Genomic DNA, 26,061 nt, shown 5'->3' with positions numbered 1-26,061 from the left:
AGTTAAAGGAAAGGCAGCTACAAAGGTACAACGCACATTTGCACCTGACTTTTCTTCCCACAGGAGACACTAAATATCCCATACATCTCCTGCTCTGTGGTTCCCAAAGTCTCTCTTACAGACCACTCAACACGATGCTGTCACCTTGTCACGCAGAAGTTTGCAGCTCTATAAAGTGGTCCAGGCTCCCAGTGCGCAGAGTTTTTGCAAGGGACAGTAGTTTCTTTTGTCACTTAGTAGCATTTTAAGATATTACCTAATCTCCCATCACCCAGACTTACTGGAACAGGCAGCTTTAGAGCAGCCAGGACAGCGAGGAGACCACTTATTAACCCTCCGTTCTCCTTCGCAGAAAGATCCCCACCTGAAGAAACTGGTAAGCGACTCTGAGCTCCAGGAGGAGGGATGCTGAGATGCTGACTTGATAAAAGCAAGGGTCTGACCTCTCTGCTGAGCCCTGGACTGAGAGCAAGAGTAATTTGTGACCACACAAGCAAGTAACACGTATTCTATCACCGACAACATTATTTTTAGACCTAAATGACATCCGAAGTCCAAAAACATACATAAATATTTTCACTCACTACTGCCTAAACAGCAGTCCCTACCTCAGAAAGACTCAAGTTTTATGAGCATTAAGTCATGGTTCTGGTGTAGAAATCAATGACCCCTTAATCAGATTCTAATTCAAATGAAGTGGTTTCTTCCCTACCTTTTTAATTACTGTGTCAAAACCCAGACCACACACACCCCTTGCCATGCACAAACACACACCACTACGTCAGGCACGACCGGACAATCGCAAAGACAACCTTTGTTCAATGTCCACTCACCACCAGAGCGGGGGTTGTTAAGCTACGGGGTGGTTTGGGAAGCGTTACATCGCTGTTAAATGAGGAATAAACCATTCATCAGAATGCCACGTCAGCTCGGGTCCCTTTATCTCAAAAGGGAAATAGCAGGATTTAAGGGGTCCAAGAATCAGCTAAAAAGAACAATTACAGCATGGAAAAACTTTCAAGCGATGAGAGATTTAAAGGATTTGGATTGTTTACCTAAAAGAAAGCAAATAAATGAAATCATGATGGAAGCTCACAAAACTACAAGGGGCCTGGAAATCAGAAACTTCCACTCACCTCATTTCTTAACGCAAGCACAAGAGGGCATTCAACGCAACCCACAGGAGACAAATGAGAGATGCAATGAGAAGGGGATACTTTCATCCAACTCTCCGCTCAACTGGGGAATTTCTTACCATAATATAACACCGAAACTCAACACCTGACAGGGGTCAAAGTGAGATATACGTAAGAATATTCAGAATTAAAAAAAAACAACCAAACACATTTACATTTACCCAAACCTCTAATAGTTCAGGGGTACAGAAAACTTCCCCTGGGGACAGGTTGTCCTCTAACTGCTTATGTCAAGAGTCTTGAACCCCTTTTAAGCCTCACTGGTGGAAGTGTCCCAGGTGTAGGCACTTCCATTCTGATTCTTCACCATCACCTCCAGCTGCAAATGAGAGGGCCACCTGATGGGATGCCACAGCAGTGGAGATACCTGCTCAGAGGCAAGTGCTGTGAATGAGCAGAAACCACTGGGTTTGCTGCTTTGCTCCCGAATCCCAGCTTTGTAGGAACCACTTCGGGAAAGCTCCCCAGAGCTCACTCCTCTAGAGTCCCAAAAGCATGCAATGACTGACGCTTCGCCTGGCTTACAGCCTCGGATCTTGCTTTAGTCTTCCTCTCGCTAAGCACACGAGGGCCAGCCCCATAGAGTCAGAGGACAAATATCCTCCCCCCGAGCCCTCGAGGATCCTCAGCTGACACGGAGGACGTAAGGTCAAACCGCTCCTACCAGCGGCAGCTGAGTGACACAATCTGACGCTCATTTCCACGACGATAAGAGCCAGCAGAACAGGAAACGAGCGCTTTCCCGGCTGGCTGGAGTGGTGCTTTGGCACAGAGCCTGCTCGCTACGTATGCACTGACTCAACGGGAAAATATTAAGGGAAGGAAAAAAAAAAACCCCTTGATCAGAATATTTTTTTAAAGAGGCTGTCTAGAATGTTCTCTCTCTTCCCCTCTTATCTGCCACATGATTAGCTTCCCTCTGCTGACGAGGTTTACCAGGAATGAATTTCTTGATACATGACACAAGCCAGACAACATGTGAGGGTTTGCTCTGCGACCCTGCTACATTCTCCTTCTACATGTGAGGCTCAGTCTTCAAAAAAGAAACCTTCTTCCCAACTACCAAGTGCAAGAAACTGCTCTGATACCACGGACTAATGCCTCCAAGCTACTCGTGATCCAGAATAGACACTTCAGCCTCTAATTTCCCACTCCATAAAGGATGAGCATTTGCATGTTTTCAAACGTGACCACAAGTTTCCAGTTTTCCCACCCAGTTTTATCTAGAATGCATGATACTAAGGTGAAGTGCTCCTTACATGACCTCATTTCTTTCCATGCATCTCCCAGTCTAAAAGGTCAGCTGCAGTTTAATATTTCATCCAAACTGAAGAGGCTGGCAGGAGGACTGGCCAGCTCGCCTTCTCCCAGCCCTGCGATACGCTCGAGGTTCTCCCCACCACCGCTCCCAGCCCCTCCTCGCCGTGTCACCCTGCCTCCCCGCTCACCGGCTTGCTCAGGACGAAACCGTGCTCCTTAAGAGCCGACCTGCTCGCGTCTTCCTGCTTTATTCCATTTATTCAAACAAGTATAAATTAAACAAGAGCAAATGAAACATAAGGTTTTCCTCTATCTCAAACCTCAATATTTTTATATATCCCATCTTCCCCGATCCTGTATCTTTTATCTCCCCTCTTTCTGTGCCCCATCGCCCGTCTCCTTTTCCCCTTTCCTTTTTGAAGACAAGCTTCTCTACTCTCATGTCAACCCCGTAGAATATTCATCTAATAAAGACTACAAAAAGACCAATTTATTCCACATATCTTACCAAACGCTATTTCTCTGTTCTTAATATAACTCCTATTTATCTCTTCTTCTGTCCTTTTTTTTTTGTAATCAGTCCTTTGTCTCGTTTCTTTTATTAGCATTCATTTTTGTCATTCATTTCACTGTCCCACTTCTTAGGAGAATTACAGAATTGCAGCATCCCGTACAAAATGTTTGACATGGAAAATCCCTACCAGAAGAAATCAGGCGCTTTTACCGCATTTAAAATGCCCCACAGCAGCCTAACCCAACAGTGAAGCACATTCCTCATCAACTGAGTATTTCCTGTCATTTTTCAAGTTGCTTTTAGTTTCTCTTACAGAATCAACAATGAACTGATGCCTAATAAACCCGAGCGCTACCTATAAGTCACTGCAATGCTCGAGCCACATAAAGACATTATTAATTAATCAAGTTTTATACCCTGGTCACAGACAAGACAGCTATGTCAAATTTTGAGCAGCAAAGCTGAGGATGGGACAAGAGGAAAAGGAGCAGGCTGGGAACACTCTGCTCCAACGCCAGGTCTTACCTGTGAAAGCCCAGGGGACGATGCATGTCCCGGTGGTGTTGCAGCAAGATTTGGGTGTCCCTTATTTATTTCATGTGCAGTGTAAGGGGATGGGGCAGGAGGACCCGGTTGTCTTGCTACTTGTGTTACCTGTGTGGAGATAAACTGTTAGTAAAACATAGTATTAGTAATCCCATCTGTATAGATACTGTAATCTTTTTAAGAAAGCAGCTAGCAGCATCTTTATATATATATATAAAATAATATATATATTTATCTAAGTGAAATGCTGTACACACTAGTTAACTACTTATATGATTCAGAAAAATGGGGAATGATCAAAAAATAAGAGCAGCAGCTGGAGCCACTGATGGAAATGTGTAGGAACTGGATGAGCTTTACTGCTGGGGTCTTGCTTTCCAATATCCCTTTGACTTCAGGCTTGGGATCTTCTGATCTTTCTGTTATAAACCGTATTAAACAATATTGTGATTTTGCAAAGGGATACACATTACCAGTGACCCCAAAAAACAAAGGGGGAAATTCCAAAAAGTAAAAAAGGGACTGCACAGAGGCCTTGTCACCTGAAGGGCTTGCCACCAGCAAAGAATGAAATACCAAAGCAATTCTTGCACACACTTATCTCCTTTCTCAGTGTCTATGAAAAAATATTAATCAAAACACATTAAGCAAAATGTTGTAAAATATATTCACGGCACATATACTTGCTTCACTGTACTATCTCCATGATGGAAGTGTTTTGAATACACTTTATATAGTCGCCATCGTAAAAAAAAAAAGAAGAATCAAAGGAAAAAAGAGAATCATACAACCATTGGGTGATACCCCCCAGCAATTCAACACAACTAAATTTTTGCAGCTTTGGTTAAAGCTTCCAGTGTAGAAATCCAGCACTCCCTGACCTTTTCACAGACCTCTATTTTGTTTGCTGAAAAGCACCACTTAAAGGCACTTAAAAGCACACCCCAGGCAATGCTTCGAAGGGGACGTTGCCGCTGCGTAGGTAGACGGGTGTGTATATATTTCCCCAGCATTGCTAAAGAAGGCAGAAGGAAAGTCCTGGCTCTCCAGGCTCTTTAGCCTGGAGAAGAGGAGGCTCAGAGGTGACCTTAGTGCAGTCTACAACTACCTGAAGGGAGGTTGTAGTGAAGTGGGAGTCGGCCTCTTCTCCCAGGCAACCAGCAATAGGACAAGAGGACACAGCCTCAAGCTTCGTCAGGGGAGGGTCAGGTTGGACATTAGGAAGCATTTCTTCTCAGCAAGGGTCATTAGCCATTGGAAGGGGCTGCCCAGGGAGGTGGTGGAGTCACCATCTCTGGAGGGGTTTAAGAAAAGCCTGGACATGGCACTTAGTGCCCTGGTCTAGTTGCCATGGTGGTGTCAGGGCAATGGTTGGACTCGATCCCAGAGGGCTCTTCCAATCTGTGATTCTGTGATCTTTAAACGGAGTATTAGCACCAAGCTCCAAGAGAGCAAAGTACAAGAGCAAAAGCCCCAGAGTTCATGACTAAATGCTTTTTCCAAGTCATCTTCTTGCACTCCCAGTATCGATGCCTGTTGTTACATTACCTGAACCACTAAAACAGCTGCACCAGCCACGAGAATCGTAATGTGCAATTTCTCCCGGCTTGGAAACGGTCCAGAATCATCGGCTGCTGGAAGATCTACAGCACCCTTGTGCTCATCAGAGAAAAGGGTGGGTCAAGTCAGAGAACCTCATCCTCTGTCCCCAGCTGGATCCTTCCCTTCCCCGGGGGGAATAATCTCTTCTTTTTTTGGCTGATCTAGATTGGCAGGTGTGCACACACAGCCTCAGTCGGCTGAATCGAAACGAGCGTTACAGAGAGCATCATAAAACTTTCCACATCCCATCCCCCAAAAATCAAAGTCTCTTACACGACTCCTAAGGCAACCCTGAAACGCTTGTTGTGTCAATCGTGCAGTAGTTGGTGCTTAGAAGTGACTATGGATCGTGACGGATATCAAAAACGCAGTGAAGGGAGGGAGAAGGAAGCAAAGGCAACACAAAACACAAGGAAATCATTCATATAAAGAGCCCCAGCAGTAGGCTGAGTGTGTACTCATCACGATGTCTCCTTCAGTGTCGCTTCTTGCGGAGAAAAAGAGGTTGTTTTGCGATAGCTGTGGTACTTCAAACACTGCCAGCTTTTATTTCGCTACACATGCAAGTGCACACGCTGTTCCAACTAAGGCCAGAACCATCCGAAATCCTCTGATCTCCAACAGCACCCAAGTCCACACACAGACATCTGACAAGGGGGACAGGGGCACTAATAATATCCCAGGGTAGTGTGAGCGTTCAGCAGTTCTCTTCAGAAATTAAAACATGCAAATAACCTAGGTTGGAGGTTAATTAAAGACTTCAAGGAATGTTGTTCTGAATTTGGGTATGAGGTCTGGAAGCCAAACCAAAAGGAGAGTGATCTGGGAAAAGGACTTGGGGGTGATGGGTGACGAGAAGCTCAACGTGACCCATCAACATGCGCTTGCAGCCCAGAAAGCCAACCGTGTCCTGGGCTGCATCCCCAGCAGCGTGGCCAGCAGGGCGAGGGAGGGGATTCTGCCCCTCTGCTCCGCTCTCGGGAGACACCCCCTGCAGTGCTGCGTCCAGCTCTGGGGCCCAACACAAGAAGGACACGGAGCTGTTGGAGCGAGTCCAGAGGAGGCCACGGAGATGCTCAGAGGGCTGGAGCCCCTCTGCTCTGGAAACAGGCTGAGAGAGCTGGGGCTGGTCAGCCTGCAGAAGAGAAGGCTCCATGGAGACCTTCTAGCACCTTCCAGTACCTGAAGGGGCTACAGGAAAGCTGGAGAGGGGCTTTTGACAAGGGCATGGAGTGACAGGACGAGGGGGAACGGTTTTAAACTGAAAGAGGGGAGATTGAGATGAGATCTGAGGAAGAAATTCTTCCCTGTGAGGGTGGTGAGACCCTGGCCCAGGTTGCCCAGAGAAGCTGTGGCTGCCCCCTCCCTGGCAGTGTTCAAGGCCAGGTTGGAGGGGGCTTGGAGCAACCTGGTCTGGTGGAAGGTGTCCCTGCCCGTGGCAGGGGGTTGGAACTGGGTGGGCTTTAAGGTCCCTTCCAACCCAAACCAGTCTGTGGTTCTATGATGGTCCACGAGACACGCTTGTGCAATTCAGCAGACACGCAGCAGATACATTACAGGTCTGGACCCACTAAAATTTGCTTGAAAGCCTAACTGAGGCAAGAGAATGATCATAAAATCCTACCATCTTGATACCTTGGCAGCAACAACACACTTGGACAGTATCTAATGGGAGTCTACCACTGACTTGATAGGACTTCCTAAGATTAGCCAAGTCTAGCTTAAGGGACCCACAAAAAGAAGATTGGTTGTCCTTCCAGCAGAAGCAAAAGCACAGAGTGTCCTTCACACCAGCTACAGCAACGTAGAGACTTCTACACCTTCACCTTGGCTCCTACAACAAATCACTTACACATAAACTGAAACGTAAGATACAGATTTGAATGTTATCATATGATAAAGGCAAACTTGTGGTATTTGTGTGTTTATTCACTAATTTTTACAAAAATCAACCAGGGAGAGATTCTACGAGCTCATCGTTTGTGTTATGGGATGTTTGTCCTCACAGTGCCTGAGGTTTGGTTTTCTCTTTATTAAATGGGATTCTGCAGAACATAAACTTGGTCTGTGATTATTAAGGAAGCAAATATCGTTCTTAAATCCAGAGATTAAGTTATTCTCCTAAAAATGGATACACAAAATTACATATTAATTTGCTAGGGCATCACGTTCTTTTGTCTTTAGCTGAGTAGCAAGAGGGTCTCTGTTAACATTAGTTTTCCAGAAGCTTGTGTTTTAAAGGAAATCACAAATGAAACATGAAACAAAAACTCAAACTGGAATTCTCTCTTTTCCTTTTGAGCTTAAACCTTTTGGTTTTAGCATCTTTCACAAGTTTTGCATTATTCTTACCCCTCCAAGTCCCTAATTTCAGATATATAGTTATGTTGATGAAATATTCAGGTTAGATGAGAATGGATGGGACATGCCACAAGCATCCTTCAACTACAGGGAATGCCTGGCCATGATACGACGATAGTTTATCATTAATAACTGCTCTTTCCCTAAAAACAACAACAAAAAAAAAGGTTCAGATTTGGACAGAACCTCTTTCCTTCCAGCATTCAATTTATTCGCTCAGGCTGGTGCAAACAGCTCGGACAGCACCCGAGGAACTGAGCATCCCTCTTGTACACTTCGCAGCCTCCACCGCAGCCGGCCTCCTGACCCCGATCCTTCCTTTAAGCACAGGGTAGAGCCGGAGTAGCTAATCCTCCCTAATCTCTTTTCTACAGGATTCTCTTCATCGCAGGAAGATCCCTTTAAAGGGCACAAAGGCGAATCCCAGTACCTCTGCTGGGTGTGAAATTATCAGGGGTGCCACCAAGGGACACCCCCGTTGCAGAAAAGCCACCAAATGAACACCCAAAGGAGGGAACGATGGACTCAAGCCTTAGTCACCAAAAATTTGGGGCAAGTAGGTTCTTCAACACCTCACTTTCACGTTACTTTCTTTACCACTGAGTTGGGCAGCCTGACACAAGGTGGTACCTACTCCAAAGAGACACAGCGAGATCGCAATGAATACAGAAAATTTAAACCAGCGTTGGATCTAGCCATGCTACAGAGACTCTGCTCAAGGCTACACCCAACCAACTTTTGTGCACTTCTCTCCAAATAGGTACACCAAATTAACCCTCATTTGCTAATTAGTTCACATCCAGGAGTAAATGTTGTTCCTTAGCTTATAAAAGTTCATCCCAAAGTATTTTTGGTCCAAGTTTCAGCACTTGAGATCACAGCATGTTACCGAGGCAGTTACGAACCTCCACCGTAACGTGCCAAAAAAGGTTATTTGTGCGAGAACTGGATGTACGTTAACGCAGTTATTTTTCTTATCTGATTCCCAACTCACGCCTCACGCTGAATTCGAGGAGCACATCTGCTTCTGATCATTCGTCCACCTTAATTTAGCTCTCAATAAAAACCAGCCCCTGTTACTCTGGGTGCAGACACACGTGGTGGCCTCTGCTATTTAAGGTCACCTTTGGTGTAGTTCCCTTTCTGGTAGAAGTCAATGTCTTTCCCTCAAACTCCAAGCCAAAAAGCTTCTTGGAATATATTTCTTTGAAATATTTTACAACAGAAACAACATTTCATTCTTCTTCCATTCCCCTTTGCAGATTCCACAGGTTTGGGATCTTATAGCAAATGTAAAAGTAATTGCATTAATTTCTTGCAGTATAAAGAATTAGGAAACACCACGCAAGAAGCTGCTTACAGGACGAAACCCAAATCTTTATGTCCAAAAGTAGCTCTTATGAGACAGCATTCTCCTTTATTGATGAGGGGAAATTATGATAAGATTAGTTCACTGAAACAATTATTTCCAACTGGGATTTGCTTTAAAATAATTCTACTGCTGGATTTAATTATTAAAACAAACCCCAATCTACCAAATATCAGTATTTTCTACAGAATACTATATAAAATGAATTAAGATGATATATGACGAGGTGTCTTTGTTTTTAACACCAGTATGATTTCATTGAGAAAGAGGTTCTACCAAAGTTTTGTGGGGAATTTGGAGCATCTCCAAGCTCTCGGACAAACTTCATCTCATCTGCCAAATCACACTTTGCTTCTTCCTCCCCTCCTATCTCTGCCCTACAGGAAAACGTGTTCCCTGATTTTATTTCAGGGGAGATTATTGGGACTTGCAGTGAAAGCCACATGATTTTTCCACTCCCATTTTTGGCAAGCAGCGTGTAGTTCTGGAAAAAAAAAAAAGAGCTCAGAAATGCACAACTGAGGTCCTGATAACACAGGTGAAAAGGCCTGGAAAGGATAACTGAATTATTTCACAGAATCACAGAATCAATCAGGTTGGAAGAGACCTCAGGGATCATCGAGTCCAACCATTGCCCTGACACCACCATGGCAACTAGACCATGGCACTAAGTGCCATGGCCAGTCTTTTCTTAAACCCCTCCAGAGATGGTGACTCCACCACCTCCCTGGGCAGCCCCTTCCAATGTCTAATAACCCTTTCTGTAAAGAAATTCTTCCTAATGTCCAACCTGAACCTCCCCTGGCCAAGCCTGAGGCTGTGTCCTCTTGTCCTAACGCTGGTTGCCTGGGAGAAGAGGCCGACTCCCACTTCACTACAACCTCCCTTCAGGTAGTTGTAGACTGCACTAAGGTCACCTCGGAGCCTCCTCTTCTCCAGGCTAAACACCCCCAGCTCCCTCAGCCGTTCCTCGGAGGTCAGACCCTCCAGACCCTTCCCCAGCTTGGTCGCCCTCCTCTGCACTCGCTCCAACACCTCAACATCTTTCTTGAAGTGAGGGGCCCAGAACTGAACACAGGATTCAAGGTGCGGCCTCACCAGTGCCGAGTACAGAGGGACGATCACTTCCCCAGACCGGCTGGCTACACTATTCCTGATAGAGGCCAGGATGCCATTGGCCTTCTTGGCCACCTGGGCACACTGCTGGCTCATGTTTAGCCGGCTGGCGATCAGCACCCCCAGGGCTCTTTCCACCATTTTTCATCTTTCTCTAAAAATAGTGGTTTCATCTGTGGGTTGCCCGTATCTCAAATGATTCGTCCTCCCACCCCATGCATGACACACCATAACCTCCAGGGAAAACACGGAGGCAGCTCAGAGTCACTGCGCGGCGGTGTCAGCCCACGGAGCTCTTCCTAAACCAGCCCAAACGACACGTGTTTGACAACTGCGATGCGTAACCCACGTGGAAACCCACAGACAATGACCGAGCAAATAAAAAGTGGAAGTGAAAAAGCAGGCCCTGGGTGCTGAGGATGGTGGCCTCTTCCATACCTCTGTACTACATAACTTCTGGAAAATCTAGACAAACTACACAGAAAAATCCCAGACTACAGAATGACCCAGTTGTTGCAAACCCAGACCTTAAACGCATGACGCTGTTACTTGTCTAATAAACCACAGCGACCTATGGTGAATGAATTTGTCAAGGAGCTCTGCTCATGGGCCTCTTCCATCCTAATTAATCATTTCTAGGCCTTACTCTAAATCTGCCATCTGCCAAGGGCTTCAAACAGAAGCTCAAAAGGAACCTAGCTGAGAAATTGCTCTCCTTTCCCTAAAACAGGAAATTTTCTTTCAAACTTCTGTTTTCTTAAAGCCTAGAACTGAGATATTCCCAGCCCTGCCTTCTATTCCTGTAACATATCAAAGAGGGAGATTTTTCCACACTGGAAAGCTATTTTAGGTCATTCTTCACAGTTACTTTTATATTTTACATTAATTTAAATTTTTACAGTCATATTTTCCCACAGGCATCTGAATTATGTCTTTAGAGGAAAGAATTGGAAAAAAATAACCTTCTTTTTCCCCCAGAAGGAATTAAGATATTTTTAAAGTGGTTTTTAAGTGTTGTATGGGGTATATAAAGGATAATATAACCTGAATTATTTATTACAACTGTTTGTACGTTTATATTCCTTTCATTTTGCTTTTTTGAGTACGTACATTTATGACGCTGAGGACAGAGCTAGCAAAAAAATCACAAATCAATCCACAGCTCCAGTCTGTCGATCTGCTGCTGTCAAAGCCACAAACCTCAAAATCTTAAACCCTCGTCAGAGTTGTACCCCAACCTTTCCAACTCACCTGGGTGGAGATCCACTGCGGGCTGGCCACCACATGGCCAAGCCTAAGTCTTTCTGCTCCTACAACTACTACCCGAGTCTCTCCCTTGCTTGGACCAACAGGCTCTGGACTGCACTTACTCCTGCGCAAAGCTCGGCTTTGCGTCTCTTGACGGCAGTCTCTCTGGTACAAGAGGCGATCACAAAGCTCTGCTCTACAACGCAAAAAAAAAGGGGCCAAAGATGCTCCAAGACTCGCACTCCGCGTACGGAGGAGATGGAGCTGATAACCCCTTCGCCAGTTATTCGTGGGGGGAAGAGAAAACCTTGTACAGCAGCTTATGTTTTTCTATAAGCAGCTTATGTTACTGCATGAAATACAGTGAATTTCTCCCATCTACAGCTTTTCTTCCTGGTTTCCAAATAATTTAAAGAGCAGCTTAAAAGCTTTTTTTTTTTTTTTTTAATTAAAAATATTTGCACTATCCCACCAGAAAAGCAAAATATTACTTTCCCAGGGCTGTTGCTGATTTAGCAAAGTTTATAAATAACATTGGGCTTTCAGCTATTACCATTTGAAAAAAAAAATTAATAAAAGGAAAATGGTATCATATGTTCACAAATAAACGTCGCTACGTTTCTAAGCTAAATTTCCTCAATAATCAAGCTTTATACACACACACGTAGGACAGCGAGCCAAAAGCACTGATCCCAAATTCCCAATCTACAACCAAAATGTCTCTTCCTCTGTGCAATGGAATGTTTCGTGTGAAAAACAAATCTTCCTTGATTATTTTTCCGATAAGAAACTATTAGAAACGTGCAGCCACTAATACACTCCAACAAACCAATCTTTGAGATGCAGGAGGAAAGATGGAGCCAACAGACAAAAATACGGCCAGTAACATTTTGACTGAGGTGAAACTGCCAGGAAAACTCACTGTCATATCTGCTAAATAAACCCAGAGACAATAAAAGAAGGAATGGACCCAAAAGTCCCCACGATTTCTTGTTTCCCTACTTACATGCAACAAAAAGGGTCCTCATCCAGCACCATTTATATCAGGAGGCAAAAAAAAGCTGCATTTTCTTAATTGTATCATTTTTAAATTGTACGCTTGTTAAATGTATTATTTTTTTCAAAAACTGCAATTTCCTTCTGTTTGGAAAACACGCTCCTCGCCAAAGCAAGGCGACCGCGGTGCCGGCAGCGAGCAGGACCCTCCGCAGATACTCACAGTGCTGTACACAGCGGAGACGGTGGGCGTGAAGATCCGATCCTCGAGGGGCTGCTGGACAGGACCTCGGGGGATTCTGCAACACAGCAAGTTAAGGAAAGCAACGTCGAAGGCAGGGTCGCGGTTTGGGCGATCCACACAGCCAACACGCCGCCCGTCAGCGCAGCCGGTCACCTCCCACGCTCAGGCAGACACACAGACACCCCCGAGCACTCACTTGCGACCGGGCAGCTACGATCCTTCACGGTTTGCCAAAAGCGGACCAAAGCGCGGCTTCAAAACACAAATACAGCAAGAGGAACCCAACAAATCACCGAACAACCCCCAAAACCTTTGTCCTGCCAAGAGAATCCCCCACTTTTTTTTTTTTTTTTTTTTTTGAAAGAGTAAGGGAAAAAAAACCCACCAAACCCCACAAGCCCTTCGCATTCAGCGAGACAAACCCTGCTGATGAGCAGGGCATTTTCTGACAAAGGCCGCGCCTGTTTTGCTAACCACGCAGGAATCGCGTTGGGATTGTTTCCTCGTTTGCCTCTCTCCAACCACTAACTCCTTTCCTCACCCACCCACCAAAAGCGCTTCTACAAGGGGCTGCCAGAGAGATTTTAAGTTTTGATGATGTGCTGCAGGGTTATTTAGAGGTAGATCGTAATAGTTTTCTTAAACTGGAAAGGTAATTGGGGAAAAAAAAAGGGAAAAAGACTTTATGCAACAAACAAATAAACCAGAATCTATTTTACTTGCGGAATGAAACAAGGGGATGTAGTTATTGGAAAGAAAAAAGCCTCCTGACTTAGCTGACACCTTGTGGCCTTAGGTCCAGCATATGTCTGCTCAACACCCAACCGTCAGAAAAAAGCCACGCTTCACTTGCTGAGAAATTTTCCACTAAATGCCATATCCAGATTTCACCTTTTTGCTGTTCCCATTTCAGACGTCAAAGCCTCTTGGCAAAGGAGAACAGCCTGATTGATGTAAGTTTCTTGCACACAAGCCAGTGACACAGACCTCACATGTTAGCATGACGGCAGATGCTTAAAAAAAAAATGAAATCATGAAAACACCTCACGGGTTTTGTTCAAATGAGAAAAAAACCCATTCATAAGTCAAATTTTGAACCTAGATTAGTCTGAAGTTTTCAAGAGTCCTCCCTTAGCACTACAAGTTTGATCTCCAAAGAAACGCTGCTGCCCAAACCTTTGCAGGGACCAACATCACAGCGGCAGGAGAGACCCTCGAGACTCAACGGTGATCCAAGCATCGCACCCCACCTGTTCCCCTTCCTTAGAACACAAGAAATTTTAAGGTTGAAGTAAGGACCGTTTAGACACGACCTGCTCTGCATCTGTCGACCGTTTGCAGCGCGCCCCGGCCACATCTCCTCCTCCCAGACCAGCGCAGAGCACAAACAAATTTACAATATCGCACTATTTTGGCACCAAACGCATCGCTACAAAGGTCAGCCCTCACCAAGCACGCTGAGAAATGGTTCTAAAAACTTCCAATTTTGTTATGTATTCGATGTTTGAACGGCAGGTAAGAAAAAACCCTGCGTTATAGGATTACACACGGAAAAGACCGCCCCTGACCTTCACAACACCTTTGCACGTTAAGTAGCGTCCCCGTTAAAGCCTGGTAGGTGTAAAACAGATCTGAGATGAGGATCTGGCACCGCTGGTTCCCAAGACAGTGCTCACTCAGCCTACCTCTTTTTTTTTAAAAAAATGAGTGCAAGAATTTATTTTCAGGGTCTAAGGTTTGTCTTCAGTTTGCAGACTTGCCAGCTCACGCGTAAGTCGTATCGTTTGATAAAATAAAAGCGGTTTTTAACAGCAAAATTAGGTGTAAAATCCTGAGTTCAGAGAAGCAACGGGAAGATTTGCCACAGACTTCAACGGAGCTGAGGCGTCACCCTTCGTCCTGAGGATCTCACATTCATTCCTGAGTTTCAGAAAACACCAACAGAAAGCCAAAATTTGAGAGAGGAGGATTAGAAACACACAGCAAGACAGACTGAAACCCCCAGGTGTTCTGCAGGCCACTGCCACAGCACCCTGCCCTCACACCCACGACCATCTTCTGATAAAGGACAGGGCAGAGGCACGGTTTTAAGCTGCCACCTTTTTCTTACAGCTGAGGTCTCCAATCTCGAGGCAGTTTTGACAATTAACTCAAGCAATCACTGCTTCAAAAGGGATCGTTCCTGAGTTTGGAAAACCTGTTTCATCCCTGAGAAGGCTGGGATTTATTTTCTTATTTTAGAACTTATATAAGCCAGGAGAAAATAATCTTCTTTGAGCAGAGTAACCTCTCTTTTTGCACCCAGGAAGAGCTGCCTAAAGGAATGAGCAGTTTAGATGGATTTTCAGAGTTTGAGGTTGCCATTTAAGTTCACTTCTGGAAAGTGAAGATCGCCATCAGATTAAAAAGAAACCTTTAAAGTCCTTTTTGCCAAAGGACTTAACCTGGATGTGAGACTGATAGGGACAGAAATGCCTTAAATTCCAGTAAGCCTTAACGAGATATAATGGTTGGGGAGAGCGATTATTTCCAACATCTAACTTCTGGCATCTGTAGAGTGACTCTCTGTAAAGAGCTGGGCTGGTGGAAAGGTCACTGCTTCCCTACCAGCCTCCTGGAGCTTGTTTCTGCCCCCCTGATAGAAGTGACTCCCCTCCTTCCCCTTACATCTGCCAAAGGAGTCCATCCTGGGGTAGGAGACGCTGTTATTTCAGGAGAAGTGAGCCTGGGCGACTGCAAAAGTTCATCAGCAGACTCTTGCTAACGAGGCTCTTTTTTCTAGACACGGGTTAAGAGTGACAGCACGGGAGACTCCACCATGGGATGTGAGGGGGTCACGGTAGGCAGGTGGGAAGCGAAACCTCAGCCAGCAGCGTCATCTCATCCACCTCCACAGCAAACCATCCTCCGGGGCGCTCATCTTCTGTCACTGATCCTTCCATTACTGCAGGGAGTAAAGACGAGGCAGGTGAGGAGGCAGAAGAGCAGGAGCAAAGGGAACCTCTTAGATCACATCTGCAACGGGCAGGTCAGTACAGTGGAACTTCTCACGCTTGTGTCGGGCTGAACGACCCTCTGCAGCTTTCCCTCCTCCATCAGCATCACGCCAAAAACCAGGAGAAGGACAGCAGCCAGCGGGGAGCACTGACTCTGGATTCTCTTCATTGCTGTTTAGGGCTCAGCAACTCATGAAATATATATTATATCTATTTTTAAATCCATGTAAGTGAGATACTTGTGGCAGATTAATAAAAGCAGGCACAGATGCAACGGGAGTTCCACCTAGTCCCCATCTGGCTGCAGCAGTGATTGCAAGCTGGGGAATTTCAGGAGCTATTAAAGACCCAGTGGGAGAACGCAGGTAAAGACAGTAATGCTGGTTGGAAACGAAGAGAATTTTTCTTGAAATCAAAACCCTCCCTAAAATGAGAAGATCTTTAGACAGCTATAGCCATGCTCTGAGTGGAAGAATATTTGACTTTTCTGTAAAGCTATTAAAAAGAAAAAATCCAGACCAAAGCTGCCTGTCAGCTGGAGCGTTCAGAGTTAAATAAAAGTCAGGAGGAATTTCTTGCAGAAACCTCCCCCTTGTATCACACTTATCACAAATAATGCTACAAAACTGAAAGCTTGAATGATTTTTTTTTTGTGCGCTTTTACAGCAACGAACAACCTGAAAACATGCGGTAAAATAGGCTCTCACAGCACGAATTTGTACCGGCTTTTCTGCTCTTTCTGCTTCCAAGATTGGAGAGGGAAATTAAAAAAAACACTACTACATTTTCTTCCAAAATGGATTCATTTTCCCCTCAAACGGTGCTTCTCAACGAAGCTCGTTTTCAGCAACCAGCAACCATTTCCTCCTGAGCATGCACCGATGGCCTCTTTCTCCGCTGCCAGCTGACGGTAACCAGTCAGCACCTTCTCACGTGAATAAAAATACCTGCAGGTACCCAGGGGCGCGGATGAAAACACGTTACACCAAAAAAAAAATCATTCCAGAACGAATGATTTTTATCCCTGCACAGAAACGGAGCGAGTCTCCCACCAGCTCTCCCTGGGGTTATATAATCCCGATGCGTGTCCCCGCTTGTACCGAAATTGTGTATTAAACGACTGAAAAAACACAAGATAAAACCATCAAGCGAGATTACAGAAGGGCAAGAAACCACATCAAATTCAAGCGCTTCTTTCAGCTTTTTGGTGCAAGGAATTTTGAGAAACCCCCCGAGCAGGGAGGAATTTGATGGCAGAGAGCGTTAAAAGAGCGTGTTCCTCCTCTGCAGCCTCGTCTCTATTTAACACGCAATTAAAATGCAGGAGGTGAACATCCTAACAGCAAAAGCACCTGATTTAGCAGGTTCAGAAACCACACGGGCTCACTTAAAAGGTTAAAAGGGAAAAGCCACGCCAGACACAGCAGCTTGCTGAAACTTCCCCAGCGTCACCCCATCCTCTGCAGCTCTACAATCCTCCGCTCGCTGGGCGAAGCCTTTTGTTCGGCGCACTCGATCCTACCTGGCAGCGAGCTCCCGGAGAGCTTCGTTAGCGAGCTAACGAGCTTCAAGCGATGGATCTTCTCCCCCCGTCCTCCAGCGGCAAAGCCCACGGCCGCATCCGTGCCACCCGGGGATGACTTCCCAGCTCCTGCCTGCCTCTCGCCCTCGCAAGCGGAGCTCTCGCGGCGCGCTTGCGGTCTTAAAGAGGTAGTGCAATGGGGGTCTGGGCGATATCTCGGTGGGGTTTTGTACCACGCTGCAGAAATCATCCCTCTGCTTCCCGAATTTTTCCGCCGTGCGCAGCGGAGAAGGGACGGGAGGTAGTGTCACGCTCCTCTTAGCAAGTTTATAGAGGATAAAAATCACCCCAGGCTTACAAGAGAAAGCATAAGGTAAAAAGATAAACTCACCTACAGCAAGCTGTGTTTTAGAAATCTGCAATGCAATACATGAAGAGCCTGGAAAGCTTCGTGCTCCCTGTCGGAAGGAGAATTAAACCACAGCACAAACTCCTCCGCGAGAAATTTTGCAACTCGTTTCCCTCGGCTTTCCGCTCGCCACCCTCGGACGCAGCAACGCGCACCGCCGCGAACCTGTTTATTTAGCAAGTACTTCATGAATTAATTTTCCCTGCAAAATAAATTCCTCTTGTGACAGGCCACATTTCAGAAGCTGGGGGAAGGCAAGCTGGTAAAACAAACTATAGCCTTTAAAAAAAAAAAAAACAAAACCAAACTCCGTCAAGTGACTTGTCACATGGGAAAAAAATAAATATATAAGATCAAACCCAGTGCCATGCACTCCCTCCATGCCGAAATACTTACTACAACCAAACAAGCTTCATCCCAGGAATAAAAAAAAGTCAAGTTATAAAGCAAACAACTCCAAACTCAGGAAAAGTCAGGATTAATGCTGCCCGTGTGACCATAACTCCATCCCCCCGTGTACACGCAGAATCCAGCCTTTAATTACAGAGGCACACGCTGGTTTTCCCCGGTGTCCCTGTCGTCTCCACTTTTTCAACTGTCTTACAGCAATTTAGCACCTTATACCCTTCACAGCTAAGCAGCTCTTGCTAATAAGAGATAAGAGATCATTAATATTACAAAAATCAAGCCCAACGTAACTCAAGGACTTTGGAAAAATGTTTAAAGGCTTAAGAAGAACCTAATAAAATGCTGCTCAGCCCTCTCCAACCCTCCCACTGCCTATATCCAACAGCATATCCCAGCCCCAAAAGCTGCCCAGACACGTAACATCTCCCATCCTTGCAGAGATCTTGTTTCATTTTAGGGTGGGTTTGGGGGTTTTTTTAATTCGTTTGTTCGGGTTTGGGGTTTTTTTATTTTAGTTTTCTTAGGTGGATGCAACCGGTCTTGCACAAAGCGATGAGATGTCAAAATAAAGTCTGATTCAGAGCTCTGGCTGTTATCACAGGTCAAAACCGAATGGGGGATTGTTGTTTCAGTGTTTGGTGTTTACTGTTATTGTAGTGAGGAAAAAAAATAAATATAACTTTTTGCTGGCATGAGCATTCAGAAATACGGTCAAAGTGAAAAGCTGCAGGTGAAGAATTCCTTAAAAGGCCACGTCAGCTTTACACGAGTCCTTAATCCTGACATTAAGGATGTATTTCTGGCTAGTCAAATGTTTGAAAAATAAAGGAGCACAATAAAAAGTGTTTGTAAAGTGGCAAAAATGGGGTTAATGGTTTAAAATTACCAAACTATGTCACAGAGCAGTACGTCATCACGCTCCTATTCCTGTAAACAGATGCAAACCACACTCCCAAGATTCACCGCTGCCTGTAATGACTTATACCCAGAAGGATCTCATGGCAAAAGCCATTATTAAGCTTGTTTCAACATTTTATGGCCTAATATAAAGCTTCTTACTGCAACATGTGTAGTCAATGTTCACAACCCAACTGCCATTTGTCAGACATATAAATTTTAAGTGGATCAATGAAGTGTTTGCGTAAACCACCTTCTTAATCCTTCGGTTATTTTGTGTATTAAACAGTAATATTGAAGTCTCTCTAGGTTCTCATTTAGAGGTTGTTTTATATTTGTCATTAATACCTTAAATAAGGTATTTATCTTTTGCTTTTGTACCAGAAATGCACCCAGATAAATATTATTGATGTTCCACACTGGCTCCTTTATGAACTGCCACTGCCTCCTTCAAAATTACCGACTGCAGGACTCCTTCCCTGCTCCCTCTTTGAATTATTTGACGATAACTGAAAGCGATAAGGCTTGTCCATCCCTCTGCCATTTAAGTGCTCCTCATTAAAGTACCATCTCCCAAGCTTTGTCCAGATCCCAACGTTACAAGCAGTGAGGCTTCCGCTACCTACCCCAGCTTATGCCATACGCCAAATAAACACTCTTCCCGTAATAAAACTTTTCTCAAAATTCATCTTTTTACCTAATTACGTATCGTTAATCTCAGTACTGGCTTTTAAATAATCCCAAACACTTCCTTTCATTCTCTCTGCCACATAATGTCACCCGAGCTGCGCTTGCACTGAGCTGAACAGGAACAGGGCAGCAGCGAGAGCTTCCAAAAGAAAAGGGGCTCAGAAATCCCACTGAACCTCAATGGCTGTTGGAAAAAAGCTTTCCAAGGCTCCTCTGTAAGTTGCAGCTTGAAAGGAAAATGCGACCTTGAAAGGTTTACTGGAAAGCACAATTTCCCCCTCCTTTCCCCAGCACCGCCGCTGCTGGGATCCAGCATCCTCCAGCCATTCAGATTCCTCCTCCTCTCCCTTCGTGAGTGAGTCCTGGCACGTTTTGGAGGCACTGAGGTGAACACTGCTCTGTAGCTGCTTCGTGTTTACACATCCAATCACATCACCAAATTTCAGAGTGGCACACGATACCTGACACGGAACCCAGCGCTTCTTTCTGACTGAACGTGCCAACGCTGCGCTCAAAGCGCATGTTCTATTTACAGCCGAGCACATCTCCAAGTCCTCCAACTTACATGTTTTTATAAATATCCATTCCACAAAATATCACAGAATCACAGACTGGTTTGGGTCAGAAGGGACCTTAAAGACCATCCCGTTCCAACCCCCCTGCCACAGGCAGGGACACCTTCCACCAGACCAGGTTGCTCCAAGCCCCATCCAACCTGGCCTTGAACACTGCCAGGGAGGGGGCAGCCACAGCTGCTCTGGGCACCCTGGGCCAGGGTCTCACCACCCTCACAGCAAAGAATTTCTTCCTCATATCTCATTTCAATCTCCCCTCTTTCAGTTTAAAACCGTTCCCCCTCGTCCTGTCACTCCATGCCCTTGTAAAAAGCCCCTCTCCAGCTTTCCTGTAGCCCTTCAGGTACTAGAAGGTACTAGAAGGTCTCCTTGGAGCCTTCTCTTCTCCAGGCTGAACAGCCCCAGCTCTCTCAGCCTGTCTCCACAGCAGAGGGGCTCCAGCCCTCGGAGCACCCTCGTGGCCTCCTCTGGACTCGCTCCAACAGCTCCGTGTCCTTCTTGTGTTGGTGTCCCCAGAGCTGGACGCAGCACTGCAGAGGGGGTCTCACGAGAGCGGAGCAGAGGGGCAGAATCCCCTCCCTCGCCCTGCTGGCCACGCTGCTGGGGATGCAGCCCAGGACACCGTTGGCTTTCTGGGCTGCCAGCGCACGTTGCCGGCTCATGGTGAGCTTCTTGTCAACCATCACCCCTAAGTCCTTCTCCTCAGGGCTGCTCTCAACCCATTCTCTGCCCATCCTGTATTTGTGCTTGGGATTGCCCCGACCCAAATATCTATTTCCTAAGTCTTTCTTCCTACATACATCCACTCCATAACATGTGTTTGCTCCTCACTCACCTTCCTGACATGCAGGTAACGTACTGTGTTGCATTTTTTGCATGAGCGATGCCTTCACAACCCATTTAATACCAAGGCAGGAATTCGAGATACTACTTCCCATCTGGCTAATCATTAATGATGATAAATTAGATCAGGCCTTTCATCAATCTATGACGCATACCAGACATCATCGCTGTGTAATACAACACTTTGCTACTTATCACCATCATTTCCTTTTAGTCTTCGGTCCATGTGTGATACGTCTCATAGTCCAGCCAAACGGGACCCAAAGGAAAGCTGGGGGCTGGAGGGGAAGATAACAACAGAAAAAAAACCCTCTTTGTTGCCAATTAACTGTATTTCCAGCATCTCATTCATTCCCTAATGCTTTCAAATAAAACCCAGCAATATTAAGAGCACCAGCTGCAGGCAGCTGCAATGGTTACACCTGCAGACAAGCACCTCATTATCTAGAGCTCATTACTTTCAGGCTCCGTTTTGCATCTCTAAATTAAAAAGAACTGCAGACAGCTCCCCAGCACGTAAATCATCCCCAGACCTCGCCTCACCCTTGATGCATTTCCTTCAGCCTGCAAGCCGTCAGGAGTGAGTTATCAGGGGAGCTGTCAGCCAACACACCGGAGCGGTGCAAACGCGACAAAAACCCAATCAATTATTTTGCCCAATACAAATGCGTTTCTAAGGGCAACCTGACTTTGTTACTCCATCTCCATCTCCTTCAGCTGCAACCCCAGCATCGATGCAAATCGTCTATTTTCAGCTTAGACCTGGAAAGGTTGTTCGGGGTGGAAGAAACTGTGGCTAAATCCCGTTAATCCTGCTGGGATTTTCCTTGAAGCGTGGTGTTTGTGGGTGGGAGGACGGGTCTGGAAGCGACAGACTGGATATTTGGGTAATTGGGAACAAGGTTAAATCCAGGTTTGGCCCAAGCTGCAAAATAGTAGTAATTAAAAAAAAAATAAGCCACAAAGGCACCCTGGATCATGTCTGTCGCAGCTCAGGTAACACAAGGTGAACAACACGCCAGGAAAGCATCTCTTGCTCAGCTACAGAAAACTTCTCACTAGCCAACTTGTTTTAGCTTAATAGTCCACTTTCCTCTATAAAACACCAGCCACTTCCATATTTTTTAATCTCTTATTTTATTCTTACATTACACAGACTCTTCTAAGACATGGAAAAGTCAATAGATTTCATCAGCTCCCTTCAGCAGGGAAGTCACGGTATTACCTCTCCAGAGAGTCACTGGCATCATGGGGAATATACCCACGTAGCCTTAAAATGCCATTTAATTTTAGGAGGGTTATTTACGATTGTACTTGTCCATGTTAATTAAAACTCCCATTATGCTGCAGAAAACCGGCTACACTCAGGAACTCGAAACAGCCCCATTAGTCTTCAACGGTCCTGCCCTGCGTAGCCACCGCTCCTGCTGCTCAGAGTGATTTCTCATGGTCCTCTAGCCACAACCCCAGACAAGGGACCTCATAAAGAGCCCAAAATATTAAGGTGGGGGAAAAGGCTCAAGAGGATGAGCCTTGGTGAGAAGTTACAGAAGACCACTGTGGGCCAATATCCCAAGGAGAGATGCCAGATGAAGCCCGTACTCCAAAATACACCAAATAAATCAGCAGCAGACACGCGTTACACCGGCACTGTGCACACCCAGTCAGCTTTGAACAACTTGGCATCAAAAACGAAGCCCAAAAGTCCCAAGCAGGGCGACGCCAGGAAGTTGGGCTCATGCCATGCGATACCGGGCTAACTATCCCTTAATATTACCTGAATTTGCTACAGATCTTATCTGCTGGGGGTGTGGGGCTGTGCTGCCCTAATCAATTATTAAGCTTTCCTTTGCTTTCTGCCCAAGTATAGAGAGCAAGGCGTGGGAATGATGGGTTTAGGTGTTGCTGCTCTTTACATCTGCATGTTAAAGGCAAACCTGGAGTTTTGTTTGTCATCTTAAGAAGATCTACACCGAGACATCATTTCCTTATTTCCTAAAACACGCACAAACTGATCAATACTCATAGCAGTCAGAGTGTATTCGTAAGCATCCTCAAACATGTACACACACCTTTATAGATGATTCATAACTATATAAATACAAGGGGAAGAGAGCCTGCATCTCCCCAGTGTTGGCTCAGCATGTCCTCAGCCACCATCCATATGCTGGGAATAAATCACACCAAATGTGACCTGGGTAAGGTGTACATAACCCCAAAAATGGGGCTATGTGCTTGGGGAACCCGTTGCCAGCTGTCTAGGAGGCAACTGCAAAAGGTCTGTGGGTCAAGAAACCACTGAGGTTACCAGAAGAATACCAAGACAAGGATGGGTAAAGAAATCAGCTTTTAAATTGTCCTCTCACAGAATCAATCAGGTTGGAAGAGCCCTCTGGGATCATCGAGTCCAACCGTTGCCCTGACACCACCCTGTCAACTAGACCAGGGCACTAAGTGCCATCTCCAGTCTTTTCTCTCCCTACGACACAGCAGTTCCGTACCTGAACTCTCAATACTCACTTCCCAACACTCCTTTCCTCCTGTCTGACTTTTCATTTCACCTTTTAAAAATCCAAATCCAGCACTAAGTTTCTTCCAGGGGTGGAACTGATTCGGGAAGAAAGCAACTCAGGTGACTGGATGCTCTCAGAGCTATTCCTAGCCAGTTCCTACCCTGAAAGAGAGGACAGGCAAGACTGCTCTGGAGGCTCCTCGGGGCGAAGGAAGTCACAGATAGCATCTACAAGCAGTCAGGTGGCATCAAAGGGAAATTACTGTCATGAACGTGTAATCCAAATAGCAGGCGCCTGCAGGCAGAAGGACACAACACAAGATCTAGTATTAAGCCATCATCGGGCAGCAGCGTTGCCAGAAGAGGTGGTCCTGGCCTCTCGTGGCCGCTTGCCCCGTGCCAGTGCGAGCCCATTCACTGCTGCTCGGTCAACCAGACCGGGGAGCAGATTTGGATTCAAATGAACCTTTTCTTCCACACTTTGTTCGCCACCCAGCCATGCCAGCTATGTCAGGCCAAAGGACAGGACCAAGCAGGAAAAGAAAGATGGGGAGGTTGCAGCATAAGATGTTTTTGCTATAGTTTCCCCTAACACATCCCTGGCATACGCCACAAGCTGCTGAGGCTGACCCAACCACAACACAGTGATCCCAAACATTATTACAGCTTTAAACTGCTGCATAAAATGTTTTTTTCCAGATGGGTTTTTTTTTTTGCACTCCCAAATGAGAACACGAGCGGATCCCCCTTAAGAAATCATTTTCCTGTAAGAGATGCTAATAGTCTAAACCTTCAGTAACTGAATTCACAGCACGACAGCCATCAGTCTAACAAATCATATAAGCCTTGGAAGATTTATTCAAAGGATGGAAGTTCAGCGGGGCTGGGAAAGGAGGAGCAGGTACACACACTAAGGAAGCGAGCTGACGCGTTGCTGCGTTACACCATACATAACGCTCTAACTTGAGGCCACGAGAGGACTTCACCGAGGCACCACCCGAAATGAAGATGATCTGGGGATTTTGGATGCAGCTCACAGTGCACAGCTGGGGAGACAGGGCACTGAACTGGGAAGCAATGGTTTTGAGCCCAGCTGTGCTGCAGAGCTGCGAGGTGACTGCAGGTAAGACAGCCAAGATCATCGTGTGGGTTGGGAAGTGTTTCCTTGGGGTTGAAGATGCTGTTCCCCCACGCCCATGTCTATCTCTCCTCGTGGCACGACCCATTTCGAAAGCATCAGCTCACTCGGCTTAAAACATGAGGGATGAAAAGACCTCAGGAAGATAAAGGTAATAACTAAGAGCTGCAAGTATTTTCCTTCTCAATTACAGAAAAGCCATCCTTCATTTGCACTCATCACCCCAGGACGCTGTCCCTGCTAACTGGCAGACTTGAACACACCAGCAATTAACAATCTGGAAGCTACAAATACAGATACAAAATGTAAAAATCACCAAAACTGGGTAAGCAATCGGCTTTTAGTTGACCACTTACAGCGATATTTCTCCCCAAATTATTCTCGTAGTTTGGCAGCAGCTGTTAAATCACCTTCTGTGCTCCAAGACGGTCCAAACATCTGCACATTCTCACCAAGGCAGCAGGTCTCCTGCCCCCAGAACGCTGGAGGGTCAGCAGTTTGTGCATTAGCTACTCCGGACACTAATATAACCCAAGAATTTGTTTCAAACAGGAGAAGCCTTCATGATTTCTGATCAAAAAGCTCTTCCAGACATTCTCACACTCCAAAGTAATTAGCATTTTAGTGGCAGTTCACAAGCCTAAACAGCTCAGCTGCTTCTTTTAATTAGAAGATTTTATACAGCTATTACACCCCTGCTATTCCCTGAAATGAGACACAGCTCGGAAGCTCCCCTGTCACCCAAATACTTATTTTTGTGGCCCTGACAAAAATAAAACCGCCTTTAGTGTCAGCCAGCAGGCTGCCTACCTCTAGAACAAGAGAGCTCACCTTGCTTAACGCAGTCCTTCCAATATTAAAAAAAAAAAAATCTCATCTGTCCAAGTAAAATACGAGCTTCTGTAGCAGTAAAATTTATTGTGCCAGTGACGGAAGGTAGAGGCTCTTGCTATTTTACACGGCTCTTACAATGCACATCTCACACTTCCACTGCGCAAGGGACAATCCTGGATCAGAACCAGAAAGAGGAGGGGAAAAGCCCAAGTCCAGCAATTCCTCCATCAGTTCTGGGTGGACAGGTAGGGGAAAGAAATGGAGACTTCAAAGGTGCTGGAGCTTGCAGTTTAAAAGATGATTTACCCCTTGCGCTCCACCTCCCCTGCAGCATCGCTTAGAAACCTTCTGGCAGCACTGTTAATTAAAGGGGCGAAAGGGAATAACTCACAGAATCACAGAATCACTCAGGTTGGAAGAGACCTCAGAGATCATCGAGTTCAACTGTTGCCCTGACACCACCATGGCAACTAGACCAGGGCACTAAGTGCCATGTCCAGGCTTTTCTTAAACCCCTCTAGAGATGGTGACTCCACCACCTCCCTGGGCAGCCCCTTCCAATGGCTAATGACCCTTGCTGAGAAGAAATGCTTCCTAATGTCCAACCTGACCCTCCCCTGGTGAAGCTTGAGGCTGTGTCCTCTTGTCCTATCGCTGGTTGCCTGGGAGAAGAGGCCAACTCCCAGCTTCACTACAACTCCAGGTCACCGAGCAGACCTGGTGTCCCTGGGAAAAGGGGCCAAACCCAAAAGGGTTCCCCGAGGGCACAGTGCTTCCCTTGCCCC

The 26,061-nt window shown here is 45.9% G+C and overlaps 1 protein-coding gene across 9 annotated transcripts in view; it reads right to left on the bottom strand.

The window, feature by feature from the left end:
- EIF4G3 (eukaryotic translation initiation factor 4 gamma 3) overlaps positions 1-26,061 on the bottom strand; it is a 154,838-nt gene that overhangs the window by 97,758 nt on the left and 31,019 nt on the right. For 7 of the 9 annotated variants that reach the window (XM_068414542.1, XM_068414547.1, XM_068414543.1 and 4 more), the window contains exons 2-3: positions 12,432-12,507; positions 3,496-3,639 (exon numbers count right to left, since the gene is read on the bottom strand). In XM_068414542.1, coding sequence (XP_068270643.1) covers positions 3,496-3,639; positions 12,432-12,507 — 220 coding nt within the window. The remainder of the gene's footprint in view (positions 1-3,495; positions 3,640-12,431; positions 12,508-26,061) is intronic. The other 2 variants (XM_068414544.1, XM_068414548.1) reach the window with 1 other exon arrangement.

The sequence above is a fragment of the Nyctibius grandis genome, chromosome 17 (genome assembly GCF_013368605.1).
Source record: "Nyctibius grandis isolate bNycGra1 chromosome 17, bNycGra1.pri, whole genome shotgun sequence".
Lineage (NCBI taxonomy): Eukaryota > Metazoa > Chordata > Aves > Nyctibiiformes > Nyctibiidae > Nyctibius > Nyctibius grandis.
Note: the sequence above shows the minus strand (reverse complement) of the source record. Positions and strands in the feature narration are given on the sequence as shown.